The sequence below is a fragment of the Marmota monax genome, unplaced genomic scaffold, assembly GCF_021218885.2.
Source record: "Marmota monax isolate L192 unplaced genomic scaffold, Marmota_monax_Labrador192_F-V1.1 WCK01_AAM20220418_F8-fsc00217, whole genome shotgun sequence".
Taxonomy (NCBI): domain Eukaryota; kingdom Metazoa; phylum Chordata; class Mammalia; order Rodentia; family Sciuridae; genus Marmota; species Marmota monax.
This window is the reverse complement of record NW_026692031.1, coordinates 700526-720667: the sequence shown is the minus strand read 5'-3', so window position 1 is coordinate 720667 and position 20142 is coordinate 700526. Positions and strand designations below refer to the sequence as shown.

Below are 20142 nucleotides of genomic sequence, written 5' to 3'. Positions count from 1 at the left end.
CATATCATGCTGCCATATCAGGTGACAATGGGAGCCAAGGGAAGAATAATGACTGCTGTCTGCTGTCTGATCAGTCCCAGAGCCCATGGAACAGCTAGAGCTGAAACTCTCTGGAAGACATTGTGCAGAAAAATCAACACAGAAGATTGGTATTCATACTTACTCCAGGGGGGTAACAGAACTGTGGCCTGTGATTCCAGTTCAGTCACCCCTTTGGCCTTGTTACTTCCCCTCTTTCTGTTCCCAGCGTCTTCCTGCACCAAAGCTCTGTGCTTGCAGCGTTGCTAGGCACACTGAGTGACTAAATATATGTCAAGTGTGTACCAGGCACCTGGGCAGCACTCAGTAACTGGTCAACACTAATTGTCTTCATTATTTTCATAACCATCTCTACATACTCAGAAAACCACTTAGGAATAGAATGAATTGCAAAGGGATTATGTTATTATTACTGCACTTAAGAGTTATTAAGTACTTGGTCTAAGCACTCCCACAGTGGTTTCCCCCATTTAGAGAGGGGGGAAAAAACTCATCTGAAAAGGACAAGACCTACAGTTCGAACTCACATCTGTCTGACCTAAATACTAGCATCTCTTCCTACTGCCATAAAAGAGCAAGAGACAACAGAAGATCCCTTTCTTCAGTGGGGTTCTAAATGCACCATGAGGCCCAACAGGTGACTTTTAAAATGTCTCACTCAAAAACAGGACCAAAACAAAATACTGGAATTAACTCAAAAGTAAATACAAAATCCATTTTTGAACATTACATTTTTAATAGGATCAATTCTCACCTACCTGCTACTCGTATATCACAGGCCAGAGCCAATTCAAGACCACCACCTAGTGCAAGGCCATCTATTGCTGCAATCGTTGGCACTGGCAGATTAGCTGAAACAGGATGACAAAGGTCATGCTTCTTCAATTAGTTCATTATCTCACTATGTAATTCCATTTTTTTTGTGAATACATTTTTAAATGGGATATTGTATATAGACTCTATATCCATTTTACCTTTAGCAAACCATTTAGATCTCCATCATTATTCTTCAAAAACTTTTATCTAATGATTGTATAGTGTTCCACCACTTGAATATACAATAATTATCTTCAAACCTTCCTACGTTAATGAATTTTTCATAAATACTTTTGGTCAAATTAACAGTTCTATGACTTTTTAAAGTATAGTCTTTTTTTTTATTATTGGTTGTTCAAAACATTACAAAGCTCTTGACATATCATATTTCATGCATTAGATTCAAGTTGGTTATGAACTCCCAATTTTACCCCAAATACAGATTGCAGAATCACATCGGTTACACATCCACATTTTTACATAATGCCCTATTAGTAACTGTTGTATTCTGCTACCTTTCCTATCCTCTACTATGCCCCCTCCCCTCCCCTCTCTCTACCCCATCTACTGTAATTCATTTCTCTCCTTGTTTATTTTCCCATTCCCCTCACAACCTCTTATATGTAATTTTGTATAACAATGAGGGTCTCCCTCCATTACCATGCAATTTCCCTTTTCTCTTCCTTTCCCTCCCACCTCATGTCTCTGTTTAATGTTAATCTTTTCTTCCTGCTCTTCCTCCCTGCTCTGTTCTTAGTTGCTCTCATTATATCAAAGAAGACATTTGGTATTTGTTTTTTAGGGATTGGCTAGCTTCACTTAGCATAATCTGCTCTAGAGCCATCCATTTCCCTGCAAATTCCATGATTTTGTCATTTTTTAGTGCTGCGTAATACTCCATGGTGTATAAATGCCACATTTTTTTTAATCCATTCATCTATTGAAGGGCATCTGGGTTGGTTCCACAGTCTAGCAATTGTGAATTGTGGTGCTATGAACATCGATGTGGCAGTATCCCTGTAGTACGCTCTTTTAAGGTCTTCAGGGAATAGTCCGAGAAGGGCAATAGCTGGGTCAAATGGTGGTTCCATTCCCAGCTTTCCCAGAAATCTCCATACTGCTTTCCAAATTGGCCACACCAGTTTGCAGTCCCACCAGCAATGTACAAGAGTACCCTTTTCGCCACATCCTCGCCAGCACTTGTTGTTGTTTGACTTCATAATGGCTGCCAATCTTACTGGAGTGAGATGGTATCTTAGGGTGGTTTTGATTTGCATTTCTCTGACAGCTAGAGATGGTGAGCATTTTTTCATGTACTTGTTGATTGATTGTATGTCCTCCTCTGAGAAGTGTCTGTTCAGGTCCTTGGCCCATTTGTTGATTGGGTTATTTGTTATCTTATTGTCTAATTTTTTGAGTTCTTTGTATACTCTGGATATTAGGGCTCTATCTGAAGTGTGAGGAGTAAAAATTTGTTCCCAGGATGTAGGCTCCCTATTTACCTCTCTTATTGTTTCTCTTGCTGAGAAAAAACTTTTCAGTTTAAGTAAGTCCCATTTGTTGATTCTTGTTATTAACTCTTGTGCTATGGGTGTCCTATTAAGGAATTTGGAGCCCGACCCCACAGTATGTAGATCGGAGCCAACTTTTTCTTCTATCAGACGCAGAGTCTCTGATTTCATATCTAGCTCCTTGATCCACTTTGAGTTGACTTTTGTGCATGGCGAGAAGAGGGGATTCAGTTTCATTTTGTTGCATATGGATTTCCAGTTTTCCCAGCACCATTTGTTGAAGATGCTATCCTTCCTCCATTGCGTGCTTTTAGCTCCTTTATCAAATATAAGATAGTTGTAGCTTTGTGGATTAGTCTCTGTGTCCTCTATTCTGTACCATTGGTCCACCCGCCTGTTTTGGTACCAGTACCATGCTGTTTTTGTTACTACTGCTCTGTAGTATAGTTTGAAGTCTGGTATCGCTATACCGCCTGATTCACACTTCCTGCTTAGAATTGCTTTTGCTATTCTGGGTCTTTTATTTTTCCATATGAATTTCATGATTGCTTTATCCATTTCTACAAGAAATGCCGTTGGGATTTTGATTGGCATTGCATTAAACCTATAGAGAACTTTTGGTAATATCACCATTTTGATGATGTTAGTTCTGCCTATCCATGAACAGGGTATATTTTCCCATCTTCTAAGATCTTCTTCTACTTCTCCTTTTAGGGTTCTGTAGTTTTCATTGTATAGATCTTTCACCTCTTTTGTTAGGTTGATTCCCAAGTATTTTATTTTTTTGAGGATATTGTGAATGGAGTGTTTTTCCTCATTTCTGTTTCAGAAGTTTTGTCGCTGATATACAGAAATGCCTTTGATTTATGCGTGTTGATTTTATTGTTTGGTTGATAAAAATTTCAAGGTGAAATGGCACACATAACTCAAATTCATGATCATTTAAGGGCTACTTTGAGGCTAAGAATGACAACCTCATTCAAAGAAATGATATATGCCCTACAAGAAAGAAGAAGCCCAACCAGCTGCTGTGGCAGCTCCACCATTTAGTGACAGGTGCTCAATGGGCTCCACCCAAACTCACACCTCCTGGGGAGGAGACTTTGGAAGCTTGCCCAGAGGCATGATTGGGAAAAAGCCACCATTCACAGAACTCTAAACTACACTTCTGGAGTCTAGAGAAAGAATATTATTGTATAGAGATTTTTGTAAGTTACAACATACAGATTTGGCTAGGCATAGTGGCAGATGCCTATAATCCCAACAACTCGGGAGCTGAGGCAAGAGGATCACAATTTCAAGGCCAGCCTGGCAACTTAGTGTGACCCCTTATCGAGATAAAAAATAAAAAAGAGCTGAGGATATAGATATAGCTCATGGCACAGTGTCCCTGGCTTCTATCCCCAGTGCTGGGAGTGGGGGACATTTTACTTCTATAACTTGTCAAAAAATGACTGGTTATATTCATTGATTACTCTGTAAAACAGAAAAATTTCTAGTAGTTTTATTTCTGACTATGGGAATATGAAGTTAGGCTGGCTAATCTTATTATATAAAGAGAATACAGGTTTTTAAAAGATGCCATCCCATGTAGCACAGTGGTAGAATGCTTGACCAACATGTGCAAAGCCCTGGGTTTAACCACTGGACCACAAAATAAGGTAGGGAGGCATTATTCCCTAAAAGCTCTCTCTTTCATTAGTATGCTAACAGATGAAATTCCCCAAGAGAGGCAAATCATTTTATTTCTTTAGAAACATATGAATTTGCCCAGTGCAGTGGTGCACGCCTGTAATCCCAGCGGCTCAGGAGGCTGAGAAAGGAGGATTGCAAGTTCAAAGCCAGCCTCAGCAAAAGCAAGGCACTAAGCAATTCAGTGAGACTCTGTCTCTAAATAAAATACAAAATAGAGCTGGGGACATGGATCAGTGCTCAAGCGCCCCTGAGTTCAAGCCTCAGTACCAAAAAACAAAAACAAAAACATGAATTTTTGGACTGGGGATGTAGCTGAGCAGTTAGAGCACTTGCCTAACATGTGCCAATGCTCAATGATCAATCCACAATACAAAAAAAAAAAAAAAAAAAAAAATCCCCAAACTTGTTGAAGTATGCTGAATCTTACCCATTCTCACATCAAGAAATTTTCCAGTCTTACTCTAAGACTAAAGTCTGAAAAGGCAGAGAAGGAGTACACATGTGCAGTTGCCGCCCAAGACAGAACACTCCAGTAAGAGCAGAGATGCATAGGGCTTTTGCACAGGAAAGACACCTAATGTACTTTTCTAGCACACTTAGCAGGGGAAAGAAAGATTTATCAGTGTCCACAATCAGGAAATGAGTTTAATGTACAAACAATATCTAGTGAATTTTAACTTTAAAAGAAAAAAATCAATAAAGTGATTAAATGGCAACTTAATCTCAATGGTTCCCCAAAGTCATCTTAAGCTCCTACAAATGAAACAGAATGACTCTGTCACTTGCTCATGACACTTCCTCCTTCCTAAGAACCTGGTTACAGAGCTTATCTATTTGTAGTTCCCTCAATCTTCAACCTCTCCAATCTCATGTCCCTCCCATCAAAACCTTTCCTGAGGCCCTGCCTTGGGCTCATCTCCCTTTACAAACTAGTTTCTGGCCAGAGTAGAATAAGTCCATGTCACCCATACCCATACACCTCCAAGCTCCCAAGATATTTGCTCCAGGTCCCACAACCAGTGTACAATCTTCAGTCCCCATTAAACATATAGCCTTTAAGATGAGAGTAATCCTGATTACTGTCTCCTTGAATCACCTTCTCCATTGGCCTGTGGGGTCCCACATCCTTCCTGGTTAATTCTCAGTCTTGTACGTTCTCAGTATAAGCTTTTCTCATTCCCACCCAGCTTTTATTATCTGTAACACCAAGAAGTCCACACTCCTCTACCTCAAACTCAAATTTCTTTCTATACTATGTCTGTATAGCCACCTGCCTTCTGGACATCTCCACTTAAACACTTTTTCATGTCCACGACAACTCTTCAATACTTCTAGATTCTAATTCATAGTTAGGAGCAGATCCACTCACCAAGTCATCCAAGAAGCCATCCTGGATTCCTTTTCAATGCCCATATATGCCCAATTGTTTTGAGTCTTCTAACAGCTTGCTAATCTTTAAGGTCCCCTCCCTTTTCTGTTAGAGTTTTGGGTATCATCATTCCTCACCAGTAGGAAGCCCCAAAATGAATTTCTTTACCTAACCCTCTGATGCATATTCCACATTTCTACAGGGCTTTTCCCCTGTCTAAAATTGTACAATTATTGATTCCATCTCTGCGATAAAATGAAGTAAACTGTAAGCATAGCACAAGAGGCACCTATTGTCTACCTATTCATCTTTTCTCTAGCCTCAGACAGATACTCTGTGTTCCAACCCCAAGCTAACAAAAGCACCTCTAGCAGTTACACCCATTCAAGAATCCACACCTATGCAAGAGTTGCACCTCCATCTAGAATACCTAGCTAGTCCTTAAGTTCTTACATGTCTTTCAAAGCACTACTCAAATACCCCTCCCTTTGTTTCCATGATACTCTGGGCACCCTTCTCTGTCAAACCATCCCCTACTGCACTGCCCATCTGAAACAAAGACCTGATGTCAAATCAAGGCTACTCAATAACATTCTTAAACTGGGATATACCTCCAAGTTTTTCACTGCCTGTTCCCCATCCACTACTTTAAACTTGGTATTTTATCTCCTTTTCTATAATTGTTAATTCTTTTGTTTTTAATACCTTAAAAAACAATATGAACATATGCAGTCATAGGGAGCTTCAGAAATAAAAAACCCCAAAGTGTTCCTAAGCTGGAGAGTGTCTCAGTAGAGAATGAATGCTCTCTCTCTCTCTCTCTCTCTCTGAAGCGTGGAATGCCATGCACTGGTAAGTCGGGAAGGAACTCATGAAGAAGCTTCTGGAAAAGTGACACTGGAATGAATATGTATCTGGTCACCCTACCTGTTTCTAAACACACAGCTCCTAGAACCATTGGAATCTTTGGAGTGCTAAGACTGTATTCTGTATGCCAGCAAGATAACTGATGAAAAGCTTCAGCATGAGAGCTGACCACAGAAAAGACCAAGCCAGGATTAGATGGCTGGAACTTTCAGCCCCAGCCCCTCAAATCTTTAGGGAGGGGAGAGGAGCTGAAGGTCAAGCTGATCACTCAGCCTCTGGAAATGAGAAGTAAACAAAATGTGAAGGGGCTGATCTGGGAGGGGCTCAAATCAATCAGCTCCTGATCAGGTGCTCTTGATTCTGATGTTAGAGAATATAACCTTTTCCCCAATATTTAATACTTTGGGAATTAATAAAAATTATTTTTAAATTTGATAGTTAACAATTTGAGAAACTAAGTTTCTCATGAAGGATAAAAAAATTTAACATTACGATTTATAAGAAATATATAATGCAAAATGACAAGAAATTTGGGGTCCTCGTACCAGGAAAAAGGTGGGGGTAGAGGCGTGGTATGAGAGAGACTATAATGCCAGTAACTCCAGAGGCTGAGTGGGGCATGAGGTCCCAGGTTGGATGCCAGCCTGGGAGACTTAGCAAGGTCTTATCTCAAGATAAAGAATAAAAAGGGCTGGAGATGCAGCTCCAGTGATAGAACGGCCCTGAGTTCAAAGAGAAGGGAGGAAAGGACAAAGGAAGGGAGGGAACCAGAAAGCTAATAAGAAACAGAAAGAGGAAGAACAAAGAGAGGAGGAGGAATCACAGCATCTTCAAATCACTGAAAAGGTTAACTACTTGAGATTTTCAAAATTACTATTTTAGCATTGTGGAAAGCGGTCTATAAAATTTTCCTACTCAAAAATTATTTAGGTAAAATAGCTTTCTTATTATTCCATATTAGCTATTTCACATCTTGATAAATTTAAAACTATATATAATTCTTGTTCCCCCCCTCCCCCGCCCAAGACATTTGTCCTGTTTTTCAGGAAAATATGCATCATCTCAAAGGGAATGCCACTTTCACAGTTGTCTGATATGCCTTTTTTTACATCTTATATTTCTTCTACCTGTGAATACTTAATAAACACAGGGGAAACAATAAAACCCACCTTTAGAAAGGCAGATTATCAGTTTAAAGATCTGAAGGAATATCATAATGGCAGTTGTACATGAGTACAAAGGAATGAAACAGGAACTGCAAATCCAGTGGGCACAAGCTACTCCCACAGCAACAGGATGCGATGATGACTCAATGCGTTATCCAACCATCAGCATCAGACACTATTTTGAGTACAGTATCAGGAAATGAGCCAGGTATGACATAGAAGATAATAATGCTTTGAAATTCTCCTAAAAATATAATTAAAGCACACAATCATAGAGTTTAGCTATTTAAAGAGCAGTAAGGCAGGCCTCTGGTACCTTCAGCACCTCCAGGCCACCATCCCCAAGGCTAACCAGAATGAGAGCAGGGCGAAAACATGGGAAACACACATGTATCTGCGTTCAACTCTTAAGGAGATATAATAATAAATAATGTAGCTTCTTTACAAGGCTCTATAAAAACACAAACAATCTGATTAAGGAGAAATGACAGTGTCAGTCATGTGATTTTTAAACTTGGGTTTTGCCTGAAGACTAGTGTTGTTGTGTAAAACAGAGAAATCCAAGTATTTCAACGGGAATGCCCATAAATTATGTGGAAACTCCAAATAGTGAAATCTTTCCAAGATAGAAATAAAATAAAAACAACTAAAAACCATAATAAGTTACTAATTATCCTTTAAGTTCAGCTAAAACTTTATCTTCTCTAGTTTAAAGTGCATTCTCCCATTCCAATCAAGTTTTTAAAAAATCTGAAAAACAGCACAGCACAAGCCCCTGAGCAAAGCCTGCGGGCTGGGTGCACCTCAGTTCTCCTACAGGCTCACACCAGGGTCACTGCCAAAGCAGCAGCCTGGGTACTGACATGCACAGCAGAGGAGAGGGCTAGGGCCAGCAGGCAGGAGACAGGAGCTACAAGAGGGAGACGTCCCAGGTGCCATGGACCTTAGAGCAAAAGCCAAAAGGAAGAGCATTTATAACACTGCGGTACTAGCACTAGGTTAAAACCCAAATAAAGTGGAGAAACTCAGCAAACTGTTGTGATGAAAAACAGCTGGACAGCAGCTTACAAGAGGTAAGCTATTCCTTACAAGAGGGTACCATTATGTTAATAACAAACTGCTGAAGAACAGCATTCCCTTCTACATACATTGTATATACTGGCTCAACATAGTATCCCCAGGCTGTATTGATACACACAGAAAAAGAAAATAAACTTACTTTTTTACTATGAAAATTGGAGAAATATGCCTAGTAACAGTATGATAAAATAATTACTCCTGCCTTTAATAAAAACCAGAGGAACAAGGGCAAAATGGCATGGGGCCAGCCTCTATCCTGCTATTGCTGCAGGATACGATGATCAGGTACAGGAACAAGATGAGGACCTGGCCACAGTACTTCAAATTTTACGCACAGTGATTAAGGCAAAAGGTATCTTAATTCGTAATAGCATAGCTGTATCTAAACTTTATAAAAGTAGAGTTGGAAAAAGCAATACATTAATATAATACACAAAAAGACATTATTTCCTCAGCATCTTTGTGTTTTTGTTGTTGTTTGTTTGGTGATTTGGGGTTTTTTTGTTTGGTTTGGTTTGGTTTAGTTTGGTACAAGGGATTGAACTAAGAGGTACTCAACCACTAAGACACATTCCCCAGCCCTATTTTGTATTTTATTTAGAAGGGTCTCACTGAGTTGCGTAGTGCCTCACTTTTGCTGAGGCTGGCTTTGAACTCGCCATCCTCCTGCCTCAGCCTCCTGAGCCACTGGGATTACAGGCCTGTGCCACTGCACCCGGTTTCCCTCAGCATCTTTAGAAAAACCTGATACGATGTTTATAAAACCACACAATATGACATAAATGGTAATTTCCTATAATTTTTTTAAAAAGCAATTCAGCTATTGAAAAGAACCCATTCTTTCCTATAAGTGAGTGTTGATAATATAGCTACAATGAGATCCACTGCTTTATTACTGACAATAGCCAAGCTGGAACATCAAAGATGGAGTCCTGGATGGGAGTTCAACAGTGGTTAAGTTGTAAGCTCATGCTCACTTTACGTTGCTAACAAATGAGGAAACTGTCAAAGTCTAAACTCAGTCACTGGGTCATCAACATAAATGCCAGGCAGCAAGCTGAAAGATTTCCAGGAAGCAGCAGAATGCAGCCATGAGTGGGGAGTTCAGATGCTGAATTTCAGGTCAATCTATCACTGAGACAACTGTGAGACATGAGAAATATTGCTTAATTTCTCTAAGCCTATCACTAACCCGCCTACTTTCCCCTTCTTTTCTATGTATGTACCTTTTTATCTACCAAATACATATAAAGTGCCTACTATGTTGTGGCCACTGTCCTAAAAACTTTACAAATAAAATTTAAAGTTTATTTAAACCTCTCATCAGCTTTATGACGTAAGAACAAAGACCTCCAATTTCCAGATGAGGCCACCAAGGCACAGGGGAGCTGCTGTTACTCGCCTGGCATCACTAAAATTTGAGCACAGATAGTGCAGCTCTTCCCCATTACTGCCTGTCACTACCTCTCACAGCCCAGACCCAGAGCCCCTGAAAAGCATCCACATCATATGCCACCTTTCCACCCTCCTCTAAGGACCTCTGCCCTGAGAACAGGGAAATGCTGAGACTGTGGGAAGTGACCAGTGATCTATAGGTACTAAGATCAAAATCTCCGTTCACCAGGTCCAACTGGGGAACGTGGGGAACTGGATACAAAGCACCAGTCAGCTGACTAACAGAGTTCTGCCTTGAGTTTTCTCTGGGTATCCCACAAGAGAACTGTGTCAGTGTCCCAGTGTAGGCCTCCGAAGTAGGAAAGGTCAGGCCAGAGCATCCCCCCTACCAAAATTCCCCAAAGTAAAGCCTCTCTGGGGTAAGCGCAGAGATGAGGGGCCAGGGTGGGGTTAAGTCCCCACACATTTCCACTTATCTTGACAGTTATTATTCAGTAATGTAACTGAGTCATATAATAACTTTACCTGTGGTTCCAACTCCTAGCATTTTTTAAAATGTTTCTTATCATGGCAAATGTAGTTACATCTATTTCTGATAAAATACATACATACACACACACACACACACACACACACACATAAATAAATAAAAACACTGCACACAGTTAACCTTTGACCTAGCCAGAAAAAATACATACGCACAAACTTCTGCTTCAGTACCTCTTGAGTTCTATTTTCCCTTGCTACCCAAAGAGTGGCACTGGCAACTCCTGTACACTTCTTAGAAATGTAGAACTCAGTCCCACTTCAGACCTGCTGAACCACGATCTGCATTTTAACAAGACCCCCAGGTGACTTATAAGTGGATTAAAATTTAAGGAGCTCTGGGTGACTATGCAGAGAACCTGAACAGTCTCATAATCCCACAGGATAACATACTGTCTTCACTCAGATTAACACCAATAACAGGAGGAAGCCAGAAGCGCCCTAATTCTTGGGTTATGACTCATAAATATAAAGATGATGAACCACTTAGGCACAAATGTCTATATAACAGCCCAGAATCGGTCACGACCCAAATGTCTATCTGTACCATGAAACACTACTCAGCTAAAGAAACTATCGACATGCTACAAAATCAATGAATTTAACCAAAAAAAAAAAAAAACACCTCTCTGCTAGTGAAAAAGACATAGAGAAATGAACACTATCTTCCATTTTTATAAAATCTTAAAATATGGAAATTAATTGATAGAGACAAAGCACATTCTATTAGACAGCTGGGGACACCTGGATAAAGGTAGAGAGGAGCAAGAGAAAGGGATTACAAAGGGTGATAAAATTTCTGCAGAGAATGGATATATTTTTTCATAAGTCAATGTATAATTCATGGCATGTCAATTATATCTAAATAAATATTTTTAAAAATTAATTGACCTACTTGATAAGAAAATGCTAATGCCAACAAAAGAAAAGTATACTGATTTCATAATCTTTTGTAAATAAGGGTTGATGGAAAGATGTAATTTCAGACAGATAAACCAAGTAACAGAGGTATGTGTAAGTTAAAAATTATTTTAAAAGCTAAGAAAAAATAATAGGAGAAAGAAAGGAGGAAAAAATTTAAAAATAGAAATATACTTATTTTGTCATCACATGGAGTAGGAAGTCAAGAGAACTTTCTAAACAAAACAATGGATCAAGTATAATTCATAAAATAAAGATAAGGTAGTACAAAAATACAACTCTTTCACGTTATTGAAATAAAACCCATAAACAGAAAATATAGAACATAATTAAAATAATTTTCAAAATGTAAAGTAACCAAAATCATAAACTACAGAAAATCATAATGACAGGAAGGTTAACACCACCCCATTTAGACAAGTAAAGGACCTATATTCATCTAGCAAGAAAATGACTCCACCCAGATCACAGAGCAAACTCCAGCTACAAGCAGAACATCACAAAAAGGAAGTAAGAGCCCTGAAACAGCCAGGTATGGAACCCCAGCCAAGTACAGAGAAAACAACTCCCAATCCTTACAAGGGTAACAGGAGGGAAAAGAGAGCCTCCTATCTACTGATATATACACATTTCATGCAAAAGTCAAGGAAGGGTCTAAAAATGCACACATTAGCAATGATTACTTATGTGTAAGAGAAAGATGCAGGAAACTGCAATAAAGAGTTTAAATGTTTATAATAAACATACATTCAAATATTCCTAAGGAATTAAAAACTATCAACAGAAAAAAGGCTGAGCATGATGATGTGTGCCTAAAACTCCAGCTACTAAGGAGGGTGAGACAGGAAAAGGATGCAAGTTCAAGGTCAGCCTGGGCAACTTGACAAGACCCTGTCTCAAAATAAAAAATACAAGGTTAGGGAAGTAGTTCAATGATAGGGCATCCCTGGGTTCCATATCCAATATCTAAAAAAAGAAAAAGAGACACGGGGGGGGGGGGGGGGGGGGGGCAGGGAGGGAGGGAGAGAGGGGAAGGGAGAGAGGGAGAGAGGGAAGGAAGACAGGGAGAGGGAGAAAGGGAGGGGAAAAAAGGAAAAAGAACCAAAAATAATTAGTGAATTCCTTTTTTGGTCTTGTCCAATTCTAGAGTAATATTCTGGAACAACACAGCTTGCTTAAGCCATTGCTCCTACTTAAAAAGTACAATTTTCCCCCAAACTGGCAAAAGTCACAACGTGAGTAAATTGCAAACAAGGAAGGACTGTCGTAAATCATAAATTGTCAAGTTTAAATATAAACTTAGCTATGATTCAACAAGGCAGAGATGTTAACAACTCAGAAAATAATTGACTTCTAGACACTTGCTTTCATTTTCCAACATTCTTGGCAAGAGGATACAGAAAACTAAAATCGAGATCTGTAACTCACTATGTGGAAAACAAATCAAGGCAATTAGCTGGCGTGTTCTATTAACCAATCTTTCAAACACCATAATTCAGCACTTTGCATTTCCAGTCTTTACTTCAAATTAGGAAAATGAAGAAGTAAAATATATTCTGTACTGCTCATAATTTAACTACATTACTTAATATTTTAAAACTTTTTCTTGACCCTCAAACAAATGCAAAATTCACAGTAAATATAAATATATATACTATCTATCTCACAGATGGGTCAATTTTGCAATCTCTAAAATTAAGTAATTCTTAATAAAATATACGCAAAATAAAAGTCAATCACTTAGAGAAAGAAAATATAATATATATAAATATAAAATACAACCTCCCAAATGATATGACAACAGTTACTGTGGTACTAATTATTTTCAGAATAAGCTACACTTTATTTCAGATAAAGTAAAATAAAAATGAAATGCCTAAAAAAAACTTATGACTTATATAAAATGGTGATAATCACCAAAATCTTAAAAAAAAAAAAAAAAAAAAAAAAAAATCAGTCATCTCTATATCTTCTGTTAAGCATTAGACACACACTAAATCAAATGAATAGTTTAAAAGGGGTATACCTCAAACTTGTGCACACTCTTCAGTATTCACTACTCATAAACCTCTAAATGCTAATAAGTACAAAAATTTTTAAGTAGATTTATACTTTACAAGTATATTTCCTAGTAACTTTTTATATAATTAAAGTGATTACAACCACTAAATGTGTTAAGTGACAAATACAACACTTGAAACTTCAGTCAAAAATTATTCATGCCTTATTCATGCTGAAATACTGGATTTTATGTCAGAAACTATTATTACTAAGCCACAATAAATCAGATATTATACTTCATAGAAATGTACATACATATCTTTTAGAGAAAACTTATCAAATAATTTTATTTATATAACACTTAAATACTTCATGGGAAATATTCATCTATAACAAGATATTTTAAAAATAACTAGGATTTTTGTTTTTTCTTAATAGGACCTACAAAAAAAAAAAAAAAAACAATAATCAGACTACAGTGTCAGGGAGAGGGGAGTACACTCCCAAAACTGCCCAAGAAATTCAGATTGTTTATAATTCCCCAGGTAAGAAAGCAGCTGTCCCAAACTCCTAACAATTGTCTACAAAAATAAATAAATAAAATTAAATGCTTGTTAATGTCACTGAAAACACTGATGCAAAATCTAGCAGCAATTCTTTTCAGTCATCTAGTTTGACCTTTCAGGGGCATTTAACTCCCCTTAAAACATTTTCTTTCAAATAAATGGATTCTTCCTCCCTCCATACTCTGGTGGGACTATCTTTCTGGTTCTCCTCTTTCTACAGTAACCCCCGAGTACCTTAACCAGTGCCACAGTTCTGCATAGCATCAACATTCTGATGACTCCCAAATGTGCCTCTCAAATCTGACTACTTGTCTAAAATCTCCACTTGGATGTAAACTTTAACTCTTGAGTTACACCTGCTACCCCCATCTAGATAAAGAGCAGTCTGTCCCAATTTCCAACAGCAGACCCCATCCAAGAACTGCTTCATCCATGTTCATTCTATCATCCTCGTTCACATAACAGGATTAAAAGGGAGCGGGGGTAGAAAGAGAAATTAAGATGCAGGCAAGTTTCATCATGATTCTTAGAATATTAGTTAGAGGCAAACTGAAAGGAACTCCAGGAGAAAGTCCAATATGAAGACAGGAAGAAAGAATTACCCTTTGGCTCCCATGTCTGCCCCAGCTGGATCCCAGCCCATTTGCCCTTGTTTTTGGGTCTGCCTACCATGTACCGGTTACCATGCTAGTTACCAGGCAGGGTTGCAAAAAATGAAGTCCACTTATTTCTTACAACAGGGAGGAGATATGGAAAGTACCAGATGGCAGAAGATTAGAATCCATATGAAGAGATTCTGTTCAACCAGTATGCCTCTGTAAACTTATAACAAAACAATTCAGAGGAGTTCAGTTTAATAATGTGTAAAATGCAATTTTTCTACAAGAAAATAAACATCTTATATATCTTCGTGAAAAATGTTAAGCCCAGGGGATCTTTTGACATCCTGAGAGTACCATTATATTGTGAGATATAATGTAACTACAAGCTTAATATGAATATAGTAGGAGGAAAGATCATATAGATAACAAAACCTTAAAGAAATTTTTCTTGCACAGACACAGCTAGGCTAAGGCATAAGCAGAGTTTGATTCCAGTAAAAAAAAATCTCTGCCAAGGGCAGCCCAGATAAGTTTGATATGTGTGTGCATCTACTATACTAAGGTAAATTTGTTTTAAGTTGTTAGTGACTTACTTCATGCTACTTTAAGCCTTTCAACTCTAAACTTCAAATATGTCCCAATTCTAAAATTCAAAAACACAATAACAAAAATAAAATGAAAAGCACTCCTTGAGATTTATCCCATAAAATTTACATCAGATTTTTCATACAGATTTTTTAATCTATTGCACAAAAATATCTTTTTTGTATTTGACAAAGAAATACAACTTTTTCTGATAGGAAAAAAAAACACATGAATTGTAGAATTTCAATCACATGAAGAAAATATAACCAGAGAATACAAAATTTTCAAAAATTATTTCTTTTTATAAAACCCTTTACCAAAATCTTTAGAAAAAAAGACTTTAGTTAGGCAGAGGATTCATAATCTGCCCCCTTTAAGGTAATTATCTGCATTTCAAAGCAAATTCAGCCTACATTTACAAAGCTAAATGAAAGTTTCTGCAATTTTATTTCATCAGAGAAAGGAATAGGAAGCTGGAAATTCCTGACATTTTGAAGGAGTACTGTGCAAGATCACTCAAAAAAACAACATTTTACCTCACATTAGAATCTACAATGTAATATTTGAGTGAAAAACTATTTTAAATATATCTTCATTACTAAGTACTAATTGTTGAAGGCCTCAAAAAGAGAGAATTGGGCCCAACTCCTCAGAGTTTGTACCTAAGACAGAATTTCAAACATGTTTCTTAGCTCTGCATAAGAACGAGACCAGGATGTAGCTCAGTGGTAGAGGGTACATGCCTAACACAGATTAGAGTGCCACAAAAAAGAAGTAAATACTTAAGAATGGCCATCAGTGGACACACAAGTAACATGTGGACTCTCTATACTCTATACTGCTAATCTGCATAATTTTGGTCCCCATTGTGATGCACATCCTGCCACAACCAGGAAACCCTGCAAGGAAGGTGTACACCAGGAAGCCCTGGAAACTACAATGTTTGTAGACTCTAATCATTCTATGTCTGTGTTTCCTTGCTGATGTCTTCAAAATAATGGATTTGTTACTTTCAACAGAGATACTTCATACTTGAAGAGGGGAAGAGACTTGTAACAATAATCAATGTCTTAGGAATCTGATAACTCTCCATTTCCTCTGAATGAAGCATGTCAAAAAAGCCACATCACTTTTCTTTTTAAAAACAAAATAAATGAATTTTTTTTCTAGGATTTTGGAGTTACTGTTTAGAAAGAACAGACTTTCTAAGAAGTTAGGAACACTAACATAAAAAAATGTAAGTGAAAATAAGGAACTTCTTTCTGATCTGTATTTTAATAAACTAGTTTTCACGTAAGTTCAGCAGCTTTAAGTTCCTCAGAAAACAAGCAGAGAGCGTCTCCAGTTGTGGGAAATGTAAACCTCACAGGACAAGAGGGGGGAAGTGATGTCCAAAAGGCAGGATAAACCCTGACTTGTCCCATAACTGATACTACAATTGCAAAATAAAATTATAGCTTCACAGCCTGAAATTTTAACACCCACCTTGAGGCAGAGTGGGCAGGCCCCAGCAACACATACTCAGGGTACTTAACCACTGGGTCTGAATATGAAGGAGCCCCATAAGAATAGGCAGGATCTTCTGCCACCAAATCCATGACCATCCACCAGCCAAGCCACTTTCTCCCAAGGAAAAAATTAATCTAGCAAGCTCTTCTCTCAGAAAATGAACAAATAATATGAGAAGAATTAGTGAAATAAGGACCAAGAAATAAGAAGTGTATCAAATGTTCTTCCTGCAAGGTCTGGTCTGTTAGTCCACTTTATTACGCTTGAAAATGGATTTTTTTCCTCTCCCTTGAAAAGCCTTAAAACTAAAAAATATTTTTGAAAATGTAGAATTTTGGCTTTCCTTGAAAATAAGAAAAATATAAGAAAAAAGAAAAATAAAACTATTCAATAAATAAGAAATGTCTTCAGGACTCAATATATACGAATCTTAAAAAATTGTTTGATCTAACTTGGCACATATGAAGAATATATTCACATACACATAATGAAGCATAATAACAACAACTTCCATATAATTAATACTCCAAGTACATCAAGGTCAGAGCTAATACTTTTTTGTCCATTTGCTCTCTTCACCTGCCTTCCCAAACCCAAAGGAAACCAACACTTGCCAAACCCGTGTTCATCTTTTTCGAATTTTTCTTTGTACAAGTGTGATTTTATTTACACATTCGCAAACTATAGACTGTTTAATTTTCCATGCTGTTTATAAAAAAAATCATATTGCTTCAAATATTCATCCATACTCTTACATGGGTATATTATTCATTTATATGCAATGCTGACTAGTATCTAATTGTACAAATATACAAAAAACATTCACCCATTCTCCAGTCATCGAGATTTGGATGTTGTCATCTTTCTGCTATTAACAATGTAAGTGTCCCTAGGACACATATACAAAAATGTCTATAGAACAATGTATTTTCAAATCCAAATACCAAGCCATCATTAGTAGATCAAAATTAGGCTTTAAAAAAAAAAAATAGCATAGGGTAGCATCAACTTTAGTACACAAGAAAAGGAACATGAGCAGCACTATGTGTTCAAGGGGCCAAACTGTAGATTTCTTTCTTACTGCGGGGTTAGCAAAAAGGCTTAAAGTCACCCCTCTAAGTAAATGCCCCCTAAAAAGTAAACTACAAAGTTTCATGAAATGTGGACATTCTAATCTGTAAGGCAATATCAACCTGGTTCCCTAAGCAACTTGACCAATTTATCTCCCTTTGGAAGTGTATCAAATGTTCTTCCTGGTGATCTGCTTCCTCCCTAGCTCTTAGCAGTAACAAGTTTAAACATTTCTGGATAATGCTATGGACAGAACAGCCTTCCACTGTGGTCTTACTTTGCATTTCCACAATTACTAATGAGGCTAACTAACCATCGTTCCAGGTTCACCCCCTTCTCCCGCTCTAGTGTGAAGTCCTTTTCTGTGGTGCCCTCTTACTGACCACAAGGCTGTGGTCTCATTGAGTGTCCATTCCTCTGTGCAAATGTATACACACAAATCCTTTAGCACCTGCTTCAAGTATTTTCTCCCAGTTTGTGACTCTATTTTATGTACAGTAATTTTTGAAGAACAGGTTTCTTAAGTTTAATTTGGTAGAATTTATCAATCTTTCCTTTTATATGGTTTTTTCATAATTAATTATTTATTTAAAAGCTTTGCCATTAATTACTTAATAAGTCTGCCATTCCCTAGCAATCCACATCGCTACCTCTGTGGTATCTAAGTTTCCCTACTTGGGTGGATCTGTTTTGGAGTTCTATGTTTGTGGGTCAGATCCAAGATGGCTACAGTTAGGCTTCTTTACTGAGATTTCTGACCAGCTATGTTTTAGTATACAGTCCAGGTCATAAACACCTCCATTCAGCAATATGGACCCAAGGTCACAAACATCTGCTCATGAGCATGCAGATGTAACCTATGTAACCTGTTGGCGCTGTGTCTTCTCTGTTTGGCCTGCATATAATAAAGGCCTATGCAAAGACTCAGGCTGGGGTGGCTGCTGTCTCTGAGTAAAGCATGTCTACAATCCCAACTGTGCCTCTCATCTTCTTTTACCTGCACAGATCCCAAATTTGTTCCCCAGGGCCTGAGCTTCAATCAGACAGTGTTCCACTCCAGTGGGCCACCTGTCTATCACAATGCAAATAATGTGTCACCTTAATTTCTATGTCATTAAAATAAGTCTTGAGTACTAATAAGATAAGACCTCCTCATTTCCTCCTACTTTAGTAGAAGTAGTTGGCTATTTGGGGTTGCTTTTTGCTCATGTTCCTCACTAAATCAATGCTGAGAATTTGCAGGGTTTTTTTGTTTTTGTTTTTGTTTTTGCAACATCAAAGATTGAACCCAGAACCTAACATTCCTAGTTCTTTTATTAAAACTAAATTTTGAGACAGGGTCTCACTAAGTCTCCTAGGCTGGTCTCAAACTTACAATCCTCCTGCCAAAGCTTCCTGAGTAACGAGAATGCAGGTGTGTCCCACTGTACCCAGTTGATCCTTTTATCTTTTTGATGTAGAGGACTCAGGACAGTGTCACTTCTTCTTTTTCAGTCTTTACTTACCTTTCTATACAGACAGGACTTCAGAACAGAACTGGACAGAGATGGTGATGGGAGTGGTCTCCTACCTCATTACTGATTTTAGAAAATGGCCTCTAACATTTCACAGATGCTTTTCACAGGGCTAATGAGTTTCCTTCTATTTCTAATTAACTGTGAGCTTTTTTTCATGAATACCTGTTGATATTTCTCAAATGCTTTTTCTCAATCTATGCTTTATCTTGCTAAATATCATAAATAAAAATTAATTCTTTCAAATAGAAACCACCCTTACATTCCTTGGTCTTTTTTGACAACCAGCTAGATTTCATCTATACTCACTCATACAGATGAGTTCCTCATATTCCTTTCTCTCACTGTTTCTTTTATACTTAGGTATAAAGGGTACACAGGTATAAAATGATGCTACGGATATGAAAAGATGAGTTTAGAAGTAAATTCTCACTAGACTTGACTGTAGAATCATTTATATAAGATTGTAATGATCTGTTCTTTGCAAGTTCAGCAAAATGCCTGAAATGTACATCTTCAACATTTAAAACTATTCTAGCCCAAGATTTCTTCCTTTTTTTTTTTTTTTTTTTTTTGTTGTTGTTGTTGTTGTTTGCTTTTGTTCTATTTTGGTTTGGTTTTCTGGTGCTGGGGGTTGAACCCAGAGACTTGTGCATGCTAGGTAAACACTCTACCAACTGAGCTATATACCCAGCCCACTGAAACCAAAATTTCATGTTTACTGGCACAATTTTCTCAAGACATTTTCTTTTTATCGTCACAGTCTCTACAGTGTCTATAATCTTGTCTTTTTTCATTTGCAGTGTATGTATTATTAAATGCACTGTACTCCCCTGAAAGGGCTTGGCTGAGAATTTGTTCCTCTCTATTATATCTGTCTTCTTGCCTC

At 37.7% G+C, this 20142-nt stretch overlaps 1 protein-coding gene across 4 annotated transcripts in view; it reads right to left on the bottom strand.

Moving 5' to 3' along the window:
• Positions 1 to 20142, bottom strand: part of Auh (AU RNA binding methylglutaconyl-CoA hydratase) — a 155749-nt gene that overhangs the window by 87970 nt on the left and 47637 nt on the right. For 3 of the 4 annotated variants that reach the window (XR_006853791.2, XM_058582704.1, XM_046453933.2), the window contains exon 5: positions 798 to 890. The exons of the other annotated variant lie outside the window; for it this stretch is intronic. Coding sequence is in view for 2 of the 3 variants with exons in the window: in XM_058582704.1 (XP_058438687.1) it covers positions 798 to 890 (93 nt within the window). In the remaining variant the exon portion in view is untranslated. The remainder of the gene's footprint in view (positions 1 to 797; positions 891 to 20142) is intronic. 4 annotated transcript variants of the gene reach the window in all.